Source organism: Bradysia coprophila, chromosome II, assembly GCF_014529535.1.
Source record: "Bradysia coprophila strain Holo2 chromosome II, BU_Bcop_v1, whole genome shotgun sequence".
Taxonomy (NCBI): domain Eukaryota; kingdom Metazoa; phylum Arthropoda; class Insecta; order Diptera; family Sciaridae; genus Bradysia; species Bradysia coprophila.
The window spans coordinates 12863938-12879597 of NC_050735.1; the positions used below are offsets into that span (position 1 = coordinate 12863938).

At 35.3% G+C, this 15660-nt stretch overlaps 2 protein-coding genes across 2 annotated transcripts; one reads left to right on the top strand and one right to left on the bottom strand.

Annotated features, from left to right (window-relative positions):
- Nucleotides 1-1455: 1455 nt before the first annotated feature.
- On the bottom strand, nucleotides 1456-13234 carry LOC119073988 (40S ribosomal protein S12, mitochondrial). Its single transcript, XM_037179905.1, has 2 exons — nucleotides 12893-13234; nucleotides 1456-1936 (listed from the first exon to the last, which is right to left on the bottom strand). The coding sequence occupies exons 1-2, from the start codon at nucleotides 13077-13079 to the stop codon at nucleotides 1563-1565; spliced, it is 561 nt and encodes a 186-aa protein (XP_037035800.1). The 5' UTR covers nucleotides 13080-13234; the 3' UTR covers nucleotides 1456-1562.
- LOC119073970 (8-amino-7-oxononanoate synthase-like) lies at nucleotides 9334-10934 on the top strand. Its single transcript, XM_037179880.1, has 5 exons — nucleotides 9334-9779; nucleotides 9852-10086; nucleotides 10157-10274; nucleotides 10338-10480; nucleotides 10542-10934. The coding sequence occupies exons 1-5, from the start codon at nucleotides 9400-9402 to the stop codon at nucleotides 10854-10856; spliced, it is 1191 nt and encodes a 396-aa protein (XP_037035775.1). The 5' UTR covers nucleotides 9334-9399; the 3' UTR covers nucleotides 10857-10934.
- Nucleotides 13235-15660: the final 2426 nt, after the last annotated feature.

The following is a 15660-nucleotide window of genomic DNA, read 5'->3' on the forward strand; positions in this document are numbered from 1 at the left end:
AGTGGTTTTGGCATCTAGGTTCGAGTTCCTTTCTGCGCACATACAAAAAAGTTCACTGGAAAATGCGTCCGATTTCGGTCTGCTGTTTTTCAAAAGAATCCCTCTAGGTATTGCATATATTGGCAAGCTATTATGTCTGCGTATGATATGAACACCTCTCAGTTACGTTTGGGTCTTACTTTCGCTAAATAATTTTTTTTTTTCATTTTTCCTGATTTCTTTTGGTTTTTCATGAATGTGATTTTAAGAAAATGGTTGTAAATTCAGAAAGAATCTAGGATTCGGCATGTTGTTGTGTGGAAGACATTGAGAATTTAATGATTGAGGCTTCGGAAACAGAGAGAGCTGGTGAAATCCGATACCTCCATCTTAAATTTCGTGTAACTCAGAAATCGGCAGATAGAATTGACTAAAAAGCAGAACTTTATTTTTGCACCGATTTCTGTTGAGAGTATGGACCCGATATACATAGAAGAAAACATTTCTGTTGGAAACTGATAGACCAATTAAAGCGCTACACAGAACTTTAATAGAGGTTGCGTGTGACGAACTTTACTGTAATTTTTATGGTAAATCAAACAGACTTTCATCGTCCTTCATCAGGATTTCCATAAACTAACTGTTTTAGAGCTAAACGTTGTTTTAAACCTTGTTCTTGTGTCTTCCGTTTTCATTTCTTTCATTGAGACTTAATCCATACCTGATCTTAAACACGGATAGTTGCCAGGAAAGTTCGTGTGAAAGTTGCAGGTTACCTGTAACTCACCTGACAGGTTTGAAACTCTGATCAGATCCCTCCATTATAATAAGCGTGACTTATGTTTAAATGATTCAAGTGACAAGCTCGTGGTGGGGAAGTAGATTGGAATCGACCCAAAGTTTCTGCGTACACCAACTCTAGAAGGGACATTTCTAAATGCTAATGTACAAGACTAGTGATTTAGGAGCGCCGCATTCGAAATTTCACAAATCGATCAAGGTTTCCAACCTATTTTAAGTGGTTTTGAAAAAAGTGAGTAAATGGACCTAAAATAGTTGAAAAAAGTGAGAAATCGAGCAAATAGTTGCTCACTTTTTCACATGTTGAAATTAGTTGGAAAAAGTGAGAAAAGTAAGTGCGTGGAATCCCTGCATCTACTTCCGAATTGTGTAAGTCGATGAAAGTATTTCATGTGGGAACAAGGAAAAAAGTCAATTACTCACCTGACACTTACATAGCCTTATCGAAGTTTTTTTTTAAGTTGATGATGATACTGCACGTCCAGACAACAAATGGGACACTGATTGATCTGATTATGATGTTATCAATTGAATTCGTTACTTTTCTGATCCACATTTCGATAGAACTAAAGTACGTTTTGCAAGCCTGTCTGTGAAAAAAAGGCTGCTTCTGGAAGCTCTGTTTGGTGTGACCTTTTCTTGGAAGCAAAAAGATTTCTACATCAAAATGCAGAATGATTTTTTAAATGAAAACTGAATTTATTTTATTTTATGTCTACCGATGAACCAATCAAAAGACAATCTAGCTTCTGACACCCTCATTTCTCCAACGCACAATTGTCCTATTTCTTTGTATAATGCGGCTTTCTAATAACGTGCGGAAGATCGTAAGCACCTCGAACACACTTTAGTTTCACACCGGGCACATCTCGCAATCGTCCGCATCGCACCAGTACAATATTGTGCTCTTGCAAATTGTGTCCGATACCGGGTATATATGCAACCATTTCCTTGCCAGTGGACAGTCTCACCAGGACACATTTTCGGTTAGCCGAATTCGGTTTCTTCGGTTTCTTGATCAATGTCTTCAGCACAACACCTTTGGCGAACGGTGCACCACCCAATGGTTTACGCGGCGGTCGAATCTTAAAGTGTGGTCCCCTTCTATGCATCTGATATAGAGACGATGCATTACGAATTTGGATTTGGTTGAGGGCTGTAAAGAAAAGATGAGAAACAAAAAATTATTGAGTTTTACCATCGCTCAGTTCACGTTAAATTTATCGAATTCTGAAAATTGAGCCACCAATCAGTCATATTTTTTGAACAGAAATTTTGACAGAGAACATGATAAAACCTGAACAAAATTCTTTTTTTTATTGAATCGTATTCAATGTCAAGAAAAACAAAATGCCATATTTGTCTCTGCATTCTTCTGGGGCCATTCTTCCATTCTTTTCTTGTCTTATTCTTTGTATAACGAAACGAAACACACATCTCAGTTAGATGTTAAAGGATTCGTCGTGTATAATGTGGCATATACCCATTTGAGGTGTATTATTTTACTTTTCTTTTATTTACATTAAGAAAGGTTAACAAAAGATATTCATCAGACTCAATAATAATCGGACATATGGCACGGTCCAAATATCTACTATGTTTCTCTTGTATACCACTGATTGTTCAGGTTCAGATACACATTATACTCTCGGCAATATGGCCTAAATTAAAGTATTACAATTCGAGTAAAACGAAACACGAAATTACAAATTCGATATACAACCTGATTAGATGGATTGCTGTTTGTTTTACGGTTTCATTTAGACATAAACATCCGCAAAGGAAATGTTAGCCTTTTTCTTTTGATTTAATGTCAGAGATTGTACGGCGGTTAAGAGATTGGCGACAGTTGTAAATACACAGATATTTGATACTTTGAAACATGCAGGCGGCACACGCTCAATTACTGTATGAATCTCCAGTTATGAGTAACGATGGACCAAAATGAAGAACTGAAATCGATTTCATAAGCACGTATCAAATAATGGAAATTGCAACAGGTGTTTCAGGTACATTGTTATGAATTATTAGACTTGATTACGCTGTCGTTAAGAATATTATTACGTCTGCTCAATAAGATCATTTTTGAAAAGGAGGAGGGTCTCTGCTTTACGGCAGTACAGTAGTTAAATGTTATACCTCAGTATGTTTAGCACTGCTGCTAGAGCTCAACAATTGTTATTTTCGTAACGCATGGTAAAATTCGCTAAAAAAGCCTTTTAGCATAAATTAGGAACAATGTTTTTCCTAAAAGACGATGGAAAAGACGAGATCGCGATATTTCAACACTAATTAGGAAAATACATTTTTTATAACTTTTTAGGATTGTGTTACACAACAATTGTTTTCAAAAAGATTTTCTTGAAATTTCCGACACTAATTTGAATTAAACTAGTTTTCCGGAGAAGTTGCAATAGTTGAGTGACACAGGCGTCACAGTTATGTCGAAATATTTTCTGTGCTTTTGCCGCGACAAAACAACAACAAACTTTCATCTACCTAGAACGATAATCTCGATGTTATGCCTCTAGGGCAAATTTGTTTATCTGGATATATCTGTTCTCGGCAGATAAAATAGCGTATGCACCTCTGTCCTAAATGTTTATTTTGACGATTTGGATTATGCACCACGTTTTCGGCTCGGTACATAACTGCAAAGGCGACAAAAAAAACATTCCAGAAAGAGGTGCATATTCTACTATTGGGTCAGTCATGCCTTGGTGATGTGAAAAGACTATGCGCCAACAGATTGGAAAGTATGAAAGGTGAGTTTCCTTAACTTTTTTAGGCGAATTTTTGTTAGAAAATTTCCCACACATTTTCGGGAAATCGTCATATCAGATCCCACTATCGGGCCTTATCGGGCCTATCGGGCCATGTTGCCGGTTATTGCGACTCGTCAACTTTAGGCACACCGGAAAGTGCTAAGGGAGTCAAGGAATACCTCCAAATAAATTTCTAAAAATCAAAAATTTGACTTTTACTCGAGCATTATCCCCTACGTGTTAAGTAAAAAATAATTGCTAATGGCCATCATTAGTAATTTCTAGCGTCTCATCAAAGTTGCATTTTGTCGCCTAATTACACGTTCCTCATTTTTATGTAACTTTGATAAGATGCAACTACATAAAACATAAGTGGGACTGATTATTCCTAGAAAAACTAGTTTCTTAACATTTTTCCTACTTCATATATAAGCAGGTATTATTTTTGGAAAAACATTTTCCACTATTTTCTTGAATTTTCCAACATTTTTCCGAATTTTCCTAGATTTCCTCAAATTTTTCCTAGAAATTTTTTTGGTAAAATTAATAAAAATATTGAAAAATCTAGGAATTTTGTGCCCGGGAAGTACCCTAGCCTATATTGCTTTCCAATAAACGCATATCCATGCTCTTCATTCACTTCCATAACGGTATCCATAGCCGTAAATGTCATTTTCGACTGAATACCTATTAGAGGTAAACCATCTTTGTGGTTTGGTATCGACGCCGGGGGCTCAAGACCTCAGGCATATAAACGATGCCGTACAATGGTCGAATGTTTAGAAGTTCATCTTCAATAAAATCCCTCTTTAAGTATCTTTACTACAGTAGTAAAAGCTCAATGTTAAAATGGTTCTACAGTTTCTTAATAATGAATAACAACCACAAAGCTTTTGCAATTTCCTGTAGTTTCCGGTTTCATACTTCAAGCCTTTATAATATATTGTTTGATTTTCAGACGTAGCAACTCAAATATGCAAAATCTCGATGACTTTACTCAAAAAACTTAACATGTAGCCCTTCACTAATAGATCATACATTCTCACTCTCACATAATTTGCTTTTGTTTAGTGAATGTTTAATGAATTCGTCATCAGATAATTTATATGGTTCGAAGGACTCGGAGAAGATGAGACACAACTTGATTCATTTCAGAAAGACCACTCGTTTCAAAATTCTGCAAAAACCACTCTACGGGCAATAAACTCTTAATCCTTTCCTCTATTGCAGATAGGCTATCTGTCACAATTTAAACATAATGGTCGAAGGGAAATAAACAGATGTGGCAATAAACAATAAAAAAGAAAATGTAAAAACCTAAATTCTCTTAACATCACGTCGTGTTATGCATATCTGATAAATGGATCTTAGATCATAATTTTTTCATATTTTCTGTTTTTGCTCAAAAAAATTACACAAAACAATTCTATGGAAAATGGTCACAAATCCCCGGTCAATGTGTTATTGTCCCAGTTGTTTCGACCATCAGAATGATAAATATTTAAATGCACAACTGGCGAACGCTATTCCCTTGACTGAAAGTCATGGGTCTTACAAATGATAAACACTCTAAAATGTTTGTCACACTTCGTTCACTACTATGATTGAAAATACATGGAATGTATGACCAAAAATCTTAAATACAGAAAATTTTTGTCACACTTGGTTCATTCCTTGATGCCACGATATTTTGAGCAATTCTAAACGGATGTCGCACTTTGTTCATTCCTTGATAACACGATAACTCGAGTAATTCTCAACGGATTTCCAAAAAGTTTTTTTATCCGACGAGGAATTAAATTCCTGAGGTTAAGATCGAAGATAGGTTATAAGAAACAATTGATAGTACGATAACTTGAGTAACAATCAACAGATTTAAGAAAAATATTGTTCGACTAAGAATGAAATTCGTGAGTGGAACTTTCCAAAAACTTTTGTACTGAAATTACTCGGGCTAAGTTCGTTAATGGACAATATTGGAGTAATAATCTGTGATTTATTCCGAAAAAACGTACTGCCTATGCTAGAAAAAAAATGAAAGAGTGTGAACTTTGCGTATTCACACGAGTTTAAATTTATTCAAGAGTTTAGCAAGAAATACGTCGTTTTTACAGCGTCTTTTAGCAGCATCTTTTGTTTGAAAATGTAGAAATACAATTGAAATTTGATTTTCAATAAAATTAAAGGAGCAAACTATTTATGACAAAACAAGACAAAGAGCTACTTTGGTCAAGATCAATCTACGATATTTTTGTAAAAATTACAAAAATCTATTGAGAAAATATCAGTCAGTCAAGGGACCTGACCCACCCACGACCGACCATCTAATGCAATGAAGGCTACTTTTTCTTACCCTTTTCTATATAAGCCATAATACGCATATCGCATCGCATAATTTCAAGTTTGCAATATTATTCATATTTTAGAAATAGTTTCAAGTTCAACAAAACAAAATTATTTTCAATATTTTTCACCGTTTCTATTGTGTCTCATAGTTTCTATATTTCATGTTCATGAACACAACTATAGGTATATAGGCATAGGCAGGCACCTGCTTTTTTTCATAACAGAGATATTTTCCATGAATCCTTTTCCGTCATTCTCTCTTTATCTAACATATTTTGTAATTTAATAACCTGAAGGACCGTACATGAGTTTTGATATATTTCGTAAAAGTATTGGATGATTCCTGGTCCGCAACACTGACAACTGACAGCTTTATTTTTTTTTTGCTCTCTGTCCTCTTTGATGGACAGATGTATGTACCAATGTTGTAACCCATACAACAACAGTGCTCTATTGATAATTCTAATATTTGGCTAATTCAAAAATATTCCATTGTTTGGTCAGTAAAGGGAAAAAAATAGAATCAAACGAATAACTCTTCTGGTCAACCGATACAAACTCAGCTTAATGCTTTTACACATTGTTCTTTGAACGAAAATGTCTTGATTTTTCCAATAATAATGGGCGAAATTTCATGAATCAGAAACTAAATGGGTTCAGCTCACACAATTTTAGGCACCAATTGAATTGTTGTTTTTCGAAAATATTTTTCAATTATTTTATTTGTTACCTTTTACGGAAAGGAAAGGGTTCCAATTTTGTGACAACTTTGGCGATAAATGGTGGGAATTGCTGATATAGGTGTTCTCATAACTTTGGTGGGAATTATTTATTTTTTATTTTTCTGCTGTGATATCAATAACTTAAGGCGACTTTTATGTGCCGAATAAAGCAATGATAGTTTGTGGTGGTAATTGTATGGTAACAGGTACAGTACAAACATTTTTAGGATTAGGGAAAGCAAAAAACAAACTTCATTTTTCATTTCAAGTTACATGTCCACTAGCACACTATATTCCATCATTTACACTAATACAGGTAAATCAAATTAAATTGATCGTTTCTGATCATTTTGAGTGTAACTTGCTTCGAAAACCAGTATTACATAGCATTTGAACTGTTTTATTGCACTCAGCGTAATCAAGCTTGGGCGAGCACACGTTTATACCGTGCTAATGTGATAAAAAAGTTCGCTGTATAAGTCTATACTTGGCTCAAATCATGATAAATACTCAAAATCCTCAGACAAAGTCTATTTTCGTGAAATTCTTGTAAATTCTAAAAAAATCATAACAAAAAGCGCAGTCCTCAGAATCTATCATTTTAATTTGATTTACCTTTATGTACTCCAATGGTCTGTTGCAAAAACGTAAGGTTAAAAATATTTAATGTTCTAAACATCATAAATGAATATGAATAGTCACCATATTAAGAGTGATGAACCCTTTGCAAATTTGTAGCCTATATTTGGGCGGAAAAATATCCGTTTTTTGTTTGATTATTTCTCTGAACCAAAATCTTTTTTTGAAAAAGTAAAACCATTAATACACGGAAAAATAAGTTTCTTTTAAAGGAAATCCACTTGGAGAAATCTGTGCTGATTATATAAATCAACACAATCTACAAAGGTTTCTCAAAGGGTTAAGTTATCACCCACAAACCAAATTTTTCTTTAAAAACAACACTTTTTTGAGTGCTTCAATGGTTTTACTTTAAAAAAAATTGATTCAAGGAAATCATCAAAAAACGAATATTTTTCCGCCCAAATAGAGGCTCCAAATTTGCACAGGGTTCATAGCAAACATTGTGAATCTGAAAAAAAATCTGTTGAGACCAATTACATCAGATAAAGTCCTTGCGTAACGGCAATGTAAATGGCGCTTTGATCATATAAAATATGTATTTACATTGCCTAATCACGTAAAGCACAGTACACCAGTGGTTCTAAATTTTTATTTTGACGAGTGAGTAACGCCTCGGATGTAATAAGCTAAATTACTAACTTCGTCCTCGGAAATGAGTTTTAACGCTCAAGTTCATAAAGTAGTGACACATTAGCGTGGGTGCAATGAGTAAAAGCTTACCATGACTTATCTATCAATCAATTTCAGTTAATCGTGAGAAACAGGAAATTTGCGAACCGTGCTTGACATACTTCCGATCTAAATTAGGCATTTTGAATATTGAGTTCATGGGTGTGTAACATAGGTGGTAGAGGAACGATTATCAAGAGTTTTATTGATTTTTTTTAAGTACTTTAAGTACCAATTGTTAATACGGTTGTTTCAGTAATCTTGAAGTGGAGTAGTTTAATATGTAACCAACATTTGTCTCGTCGAACGATTATTGTTTGATCGAATTTGTATTTATTTCCTTTGAATTTTAATCTTTCCCATGTGTGTCGAGTGGAATGAGTCTACTTTCGTTCAAGAGCAGTGTCAATAAAGGTCGTTATACAATACAATTATTAAATAATAGTATATTTCGAAGATTTAATGAAAGTACAGTACACTGTACTGCAGTGCCTACTTTTTGGAAACTTATTTCTTGAATTTCTCGAAATTTCTCGAATTTCTTGAATTTTCTCGAATTCGAGAAATTCGAGAAACTTCAAGAAACTTGAGAAATTAGTTTCTTGAAATTTCTTGAATTTCTCGAAGTTTCTCGAATTTCTTGAATTTTCTGGAATTTCTTGAAATTTCTTGAATTCGAGAAATTCAAGAAACTTTGAGAAATTCAAGAAATATTTCTCGAAATTTCTTGAATTTCTCGAAGTTTCTTGAATTTCTCAAAGTTTCTTGAATTTCTCGATTTTCTCTAAAAGTTTCTAAAAAAAAGGCCCTGCTGTACTGAGTACAGCCAATTCGTCTTAAACGTTTTCATAATTTATGTCAAAATAATATGAAAATGAATGCGTTTGACTGTGTAAATCAAATTTTTTACCCTTGGGGCGGACGATACCAATGAAAGTACAGAACAGGTATGGCCAATCGAAAAATTCATCTTAAACGCACTCACAAATTGTGTCAAAATAATATGTAAATGAGTGCGTTTCATGACGGAAATCAAATTGTTATGTCCTCTGGGCGGGTAATAGACCATACCTGTTTTACACTTTCATTGGACGATACACCATACCTGTTTTACACTTTCATTGGTTTCTTCGGCTACGTTGTTTTTTTTTGCGAGAGAGGATGTTTTTCTCAATTCAGTGGTGAGAAGAAAACCTTCGCTAGCTTTTTAGAACAAAACGTCGTATGAAAATCGTCATTTTTAGGTACTTGGTTGCATAAATAACTCAGTGACGAAAAACAAAACGTTTTTTGAGAAAATCTGTGTATGTGGCATCGGGTAATTAAGGCAAAGAAAGTTTTACTTTTCGTCACCGAGTTGAGAAATTAACTATTGTTAAGCTCAAAGAGCGGGTATAAGTATCAGGTTCCAACAATTATGGATTCAGTTAGATTGTGTTGCTCTTCAGTTTCAAGCGTCTCTACCCAGTGTAATCATGTCGCATCTGGAACAACAATTAAATGATTCGCTCTGTGTAAGAGAAAAAGATTCGAGGCTGCGTCGTTTGGTGATAGATGATCCCGATACGATTGACTTTAGTTCAAACGATTTTCTGGGTTTATCTCGTAGTGCAAAAATGCGAAATGATTACTTAAACGAACTGAATTCGATGCCACAAATATTGGGATCGACGGGATCTAGAATTCTAACGGCAAATTCTAAATATGTCGAAGATTTGGAACAATATCTGGCCACTTTTTATCAGGCACCATCAGCGTTAATATTCAATTCGGGATTCGATGCTAATTACAGTTTATTCAGTACAATACCACAACAAGGCGACATAATTCTTTATGATGAATGCATCCATGCCAGGTATACAAACAACATTTCAGTGTTTACGTATTTCGTCCTCAGAGAATTGTTTGTTTCGTCTTCAATATACAGTGTTCATGACGGAATGCAACATTCTCGTGCCGGTCATCTGATACCATTTGCCCATTCGAATATTTCCGATCTGAAACGGCACATTGATATGTTGAAGAACACCCAACAGAATATATTCGTTTCCGTCGAAACGGTATATTCGATGGATGGTGATGTGGCACCGTTAACAGAAATTGTAACGCTACTGCGTTCGTATTGGCCAAATGGAGAAAATGGACATTTAATTGTCGACGAAGTAAGATATAAAGTGACACAAGAAAGGGCCAACAATGAGGCCAACGACTGATTCGTCATCGATTTAATAGGCTCACGGAACGGGTGTCTTTGGTGACCATGGGCGTGGTGTGGTACAACAACTAAATTTACAGGACAAGATCTTTGCCCGGCTTCACACATTTAGCAAGGCGTTGGCTAGTAATGGCGGTATAGCAACAATCCGTTCTAATGAGATTTGATTGAGTTATGCGTGTTACTTTCCATACACAGCGGTCATTCTTGGATCAGAGACACTTCGACTGTATTTAATTAACTATGCGAGGCCGTTCATGTTCTCTACGTACATGCCATTTAGTGGCCTAGCATTGGTGAAGACTGCATATAAACAATTAGAGTCAGAAGAGACAGTTAAGGTAAATGATTAGACTCTGTACTTATTGCAGCGGATGTAACAATTTTGGACGATTTGACCAGGCTCAAAAACACTTAAATGACCTTATACGACACTTTCGTGAAACTATTTCGTTACCATCTGTTGGCAAACTGATACCGTCTACAAGTGCTATACAAGGAATAATATTGAGTGGTGCTGCTGCAATTAAGACGTTTGAGGAATATCTTAACGGAAGGGGATTTCGTGTGAAGGCGGTCGGTTTCCCTATTGTTCCTAAAGGTGAAGAGCGCATAAGAATTTGCTTTCATGCCCATAATACTGTTGCAGACATTGACAATTTTGTTGAGAGCATTCATCAATTTTTTCGTATTTATTATTTCCAACCAAAGGTGTAATGTGCAGGGATGCTACACGTATAGTTAAGTCAAATGTCCAAAGAGATTCTAATAAAAAGGAATTTTTTGAATTTCACATCATCCGATTACTATCTTATCTACATATATCACTTGGAGGTAGTGTAGTGATAAATGATTCGTGAAAGATGGCATTGCAATAAACCCGATGTTAGACAATTGTCTCAAATCAGTCGAGTAAAAACTTAATTATTTTTCTGTTGCAATAGATCCGTTTATTGCACCGACTGCTCCTGGTCGTACAAATCATTTAAATGTAACCTTAATTTTCTCACTAAAAGGCAAGATCTTCAACATTCAAATTAGATTTTTCCAATTATTCAGAAATATTGAGAACGAACCTATGGCTGTATTATCACTGCAATATGCAAGATATGCCATCACTATGAAACTGTAGTAGTAATGATGAACGAAATAATAGATTACTTTGGATGCTGCGAAAGTAATTCATTACATGAAGTGAAAGTTTTGTGATAAAACTAAACTCACAAGCGTGTTTTTGTAGCCTTCCCCTTTGGCTCGGATAATCAAACGTTACACTTGTCGAAGCTACCGAAGCTAGTCGCCCGAAAACAGACGAGAGTAATGTTTCCGAGTATATGAAAATAGTTGGGTAACATCATCCAATATATTTTGGTTCATTACGTTCCCCATGTTATAGTTGAATGTCACAAAATAATTCACGTAACATGAACCGGAAATAATCTTCTTGTAATGGGTCAAATGGATTCGCACGGGGTACACTACTATGTAAAGATCGACTTTCACACGGAGCATGTAATATAACATTATTTTGCAATGAGTGTGAGATGAAAGGTTTTTTTTTTGTCCCAGAATGTATTAATTACGTGACGTCAGAGGGGCAGTGATTTGAATTTGTGTGACATCATGTATTGGATCATTTTTGCAGAGGCAAATTGCTATGTAAAAGTCTACTTTCTCATAGGACATGCAGTAAAATGTTTTTCACAACACAGCCGAGAAACTGGTCATTTTCTCAGCTGAAGCTTCGGGAGCCTTTGTTGTGAAAATTCTTTTTTTAAACATCGGGAAAAAGTAGGAAATTACATTTGTCTCGTGTGACTTGCGGGCATGAAATGGTTATTTACGTATCTATTGTCTTTAGGCAATATTGCCAGTTGTAGCACGAAGGAAGTGAAAAAAAAATCACTGTAATATCTAGGATATCACACCATTCGAAGCACGGCGACTTGTGACCAGAGTGTAGCGCTCGTAGCACTATAATTTCCTATTTGTTTTGTCCCTCTGTGAACAAGTAACTGTTGTTCGAATGATCAAATTTCGATAGACTTTTAGGGGAAAATTCAACAGATTTCTATTTAGAATTCCCATGTTATTGAGCTACATGCAATTATGTGGTATGAGTCACACTGGCTAAATCTAACATAGAAAGACAGAAATCAAAGAAACTAATTCAAATGGACATTCCTTTTCGCACACCTGCATCAAAAAATCAATTAAATTTCAAAGACGTCAACCAAATTTTTCCATATTATCAATAAGAAACTGTAAAAGGCGAGAAAAGGATTTAACCGAAAATGATTCTCATTCAACTGGAGATTATAACGCCGGTTTTGACACCTTATTTTCTTTTAAATAAATTTTCTTTTGTGTCAACTGGTATTCACACCGTTCTGTGTGACCCACTGGTCTGTATAGATATGCAAATAAGGCAAACATCAAAAATAAACAGAATCGTATTGGATTCGGACATTGTACAAATCACTTAAATTTGTGCTGATTGAATCCCTTTTCTTTAAGTTTAAATTGATTTTCTTTCATTCCATACAGAGGAATGTTGGGAACGCGTTGAAGTATGAAAGTCTTATTAGATGCAGGTGGTGAATATTAGTTCGCTATTGTTAGACATCTCAATAAAAGACATTCTCAATCCGAAGAAATATTGGAATATATCAGGATGAGTCACGTTGTATTGATTGCTCGGCTGGACAACTCAATTATTTTAGTTCATAATAACGATAACATAGAAGACTCACCACTCAGTACAGGATTTCTTGTGAAATTGTTTAATTTTGCTGGTAAACTTTGAGTGAAGACAGTGGCGAAATTGCGGACACTCAATCCAGAACTGCTTGTCAAGTAGTTTGTTTTTGCTGGTAAACTTTGAGTGAAGTTTGTGGCCAAATTGCGGGTTAAAGTTAGCGCACTTTTAATGAAATTCATCGTGAATGCAATACGTGTCGGTTAGCTTAACTTTAGTCAAAACAACACTGGTTGCGCAAGCACATAACAATAATTATTTTTTCAAATAAAAATCTAAGAAAAAATGAGGAGAACTCACACCGGGAACAGCTGGATGAGCTAAATGTCAGTCATGACATTTACACAACTTTCAAACACTGTATGCGTAGATGGCACAGGCGACAGAATGTGTCTTTAAGCAGAAAAGTGGTAGCGCGGGGTTTTTTTGAGCAATTTGTAAATTGCAAAGATTTTGTATTTATAAGAGCCTAATAACATGACGTCGTTGAGGTGGTGTGGTTTTAAATATCAAATACAATTAAGAATGAAAATGAACAGTTGTCTTTAGCAGGTGTAAAATGAGTATATATTCAGTCGATTGATTTCCATCCACTTAGAAGAGTTTGTTCGGAGGAAACTGACAGGCCTTCTTAATAAGTGTCTTAAACTGTTCTTTAGAAAACTAGGTTTGTAGTGGATAGCAAAGACAAAAACAAGGGATGAGATTGGATAGAAAAATTTATGTTGAAATTAACAAAATAACGATTTTGTAACGGCGATACATTAGAAATTTATTGGAAGTAATATATTATCTTGGCGCTTGAACTTGAACACATGATACTGCATGTGTGATTCAAACGGTACTATTTGTGGGGGAATCGGCAGGGGAATTAGTTTTAAGATAGTCTCAAGAAACAATCAAAAAAACTGTTTAAAAAAAATACCTGCGTACTCAGCAGGTTGTGTTGCAACAGAATCCCTAACAATATCATTATTAAATTCAATATATAATGAAAGTAACATTTTCGCACTGTTTTTCAAAGTTAAGTTGTCTTTGTTGTGAAAAATAGTGTGGGCAACGCGAATAAAACTTGGAAATCGCATTTCTAGTCTACTTGGGCAGTCTTCCATGAACTGGGGTAGTATCCCAAACTCAGAATACAATTAAGTAACTTAGCCAGAAATCCGTGTGCTGAAACAGGAAGTTTCTTCAGGACAACGTTCGGGATATCATCAGGTCTACTGGAGTTTTTATTTTTAATACCTTTAAGAATAAATGTGATTTGTTCAGCATCTGTCAAACGAGGTTCAAATAAATGTTGCGCAGTCAACTGAGAGAACGAATTTACCTCAGACAAACGACTGCATCAAAATCAGGATCACCAATACTCTCCCTAGCATCTAGCATCCAAACTCTCTCAAAAAATCGATTTAGGGAGGAAAATAAGTTTGAGCAACGCACTGTCAGTGCTTTGGTTTGAGAAACGCTGATTTTTAATATGGCTTAAAAACAACAACAACAACAACACGAGCGAACAAAGTAGCAGTGATTCATAAACGTAGTTACCACCTTAATAATTGTAGTTTGGTTGCTAGGGAGAGTATTGGGATCACCCATTTCTCTATTCTGTCAGTGAACGTCGCTATATACTTTAGCAATGGCGTTAGCTTTATCAAATGGATTACTCATCAGAGAGCCATCCCTTGCCTTCAGTTCGGGCACAGTTTTTATACTATCACCAGTAGTTAACACTAGTACAACTGTAGTGTACAACTCTTTTTGGCAGGCGTTTCAAAAGCTTATTTATATTTTTGAACATTTTACTATCGGGTCTGACTTGCTTCAGTTTATTCATAAGCATATGGGAACCCCGGCATCCCTTATCCTAGCATCCTAGCCCTTGTGTACACGTGCAAACGATCAATTTCCATTTTCAACCCTGTATCATTGAGTTTTCGACGAAAGTATGTCCTCCTCAATATCTTTTTCTCTGCAATGCAGTCCCTCAAATGTCGTGATAAATGGCTCTTGCCAGTAAAACACTTCTTAGGGATAAACTCGTTCATTGCAACGCCAATTACTTCACACAAAACAATTACTCACAAAAACAATCTATTTATTTCAGTTTAATTCACTGGTAGGCAGGCCCCGACTGGCTCGAAAAGCCCTTCGGGGAGAAAGTCAAAAGGCCCTAGCCTTCGGGCGACTTTTTCCAATTAGGCCCTCGATTCATATGACTGATTAATATTGTATAATTTCCACAGTGAAAGTGAATCACACAGTTCCGCCACATCACATGGACAATTGAGACATTTACCTAGGGCGCAGCGATTTGGCGGTGCAAAATTTTAAAAGAAATAAAAATGTTCAACTAACGAAAAATTTATTTTAAAAATTTCGCTCACTTCGCTCGCTAGTGAAAGTACATAAATTTTGATTAGGAGAGGGCTTTTCGTTCATTTTTTTCGATTTCCAATCAAAATTTTCCTGTTTTTTTGTGTGATTCCAATCGAAATTTTTCTACTGAGGCATTTCTCTCAATTTTTTATCGATTTCCTACTGAAGCTTTTCTGTTAATTTTTTCTTAGATTTCCTACTGAGGCCTTTCTGTTAATTTTTCTTTGATTTACAATCGAAATTTTCCTACTGAGACATTTCTAGAAAACAAACAGAAAGGCTTCAGTGGAAAAATTTCGATTGGGAAACAAAGAAAAAATAGAGAAAAAGGATTCATTAAGAAAATTTTGATTGGAAATTGAAGAAAGAATTAACTGAAAGGCC

What these genes read in the sequence shown, in the direction of transcription:
- LOC119073988 (XM_037179905.1), bottom strand. Translation starts at nt 13,079, where the DNA reads ATGAATTTCATTAAAAGTGCGCTAACTTTAACCCGCAATTTGGCCACA. An exon ending in AAGAAATCCTGTACTGAGTG is followed by an intron (nt 1,937 to 12,892) that starts GTGAGTCTTCTA and finishes TTTTCTTTACAG; the next exon opens with CCCTCAACCAAATCCAAATT.
- LOC119073970 (XM_037179880.1), top strand. Translation starts at nt 9,400, where the DNA reads ATGTCGCATCTGGAACAACAATTAAATGATTCGCTCTGTGTAAGAGAA. An exon ending in GATGAATGCATCCATGCCAG is followed by an intron (nt 9,780 to 9,851) that starts GTATACAAACAA and finishes TTCAATATACAG; the next exon opens with TGTTCATGACGGAATGCAAC. An exon ending in GACATTTAATTGTCGACGAA is followed by an intron (nt 10,087 to 10,156) that starts GTAAGATATAAA and finishes TCGATTTAATAG; the next exon opens with GCTCACGGAACGGGTGTCTT.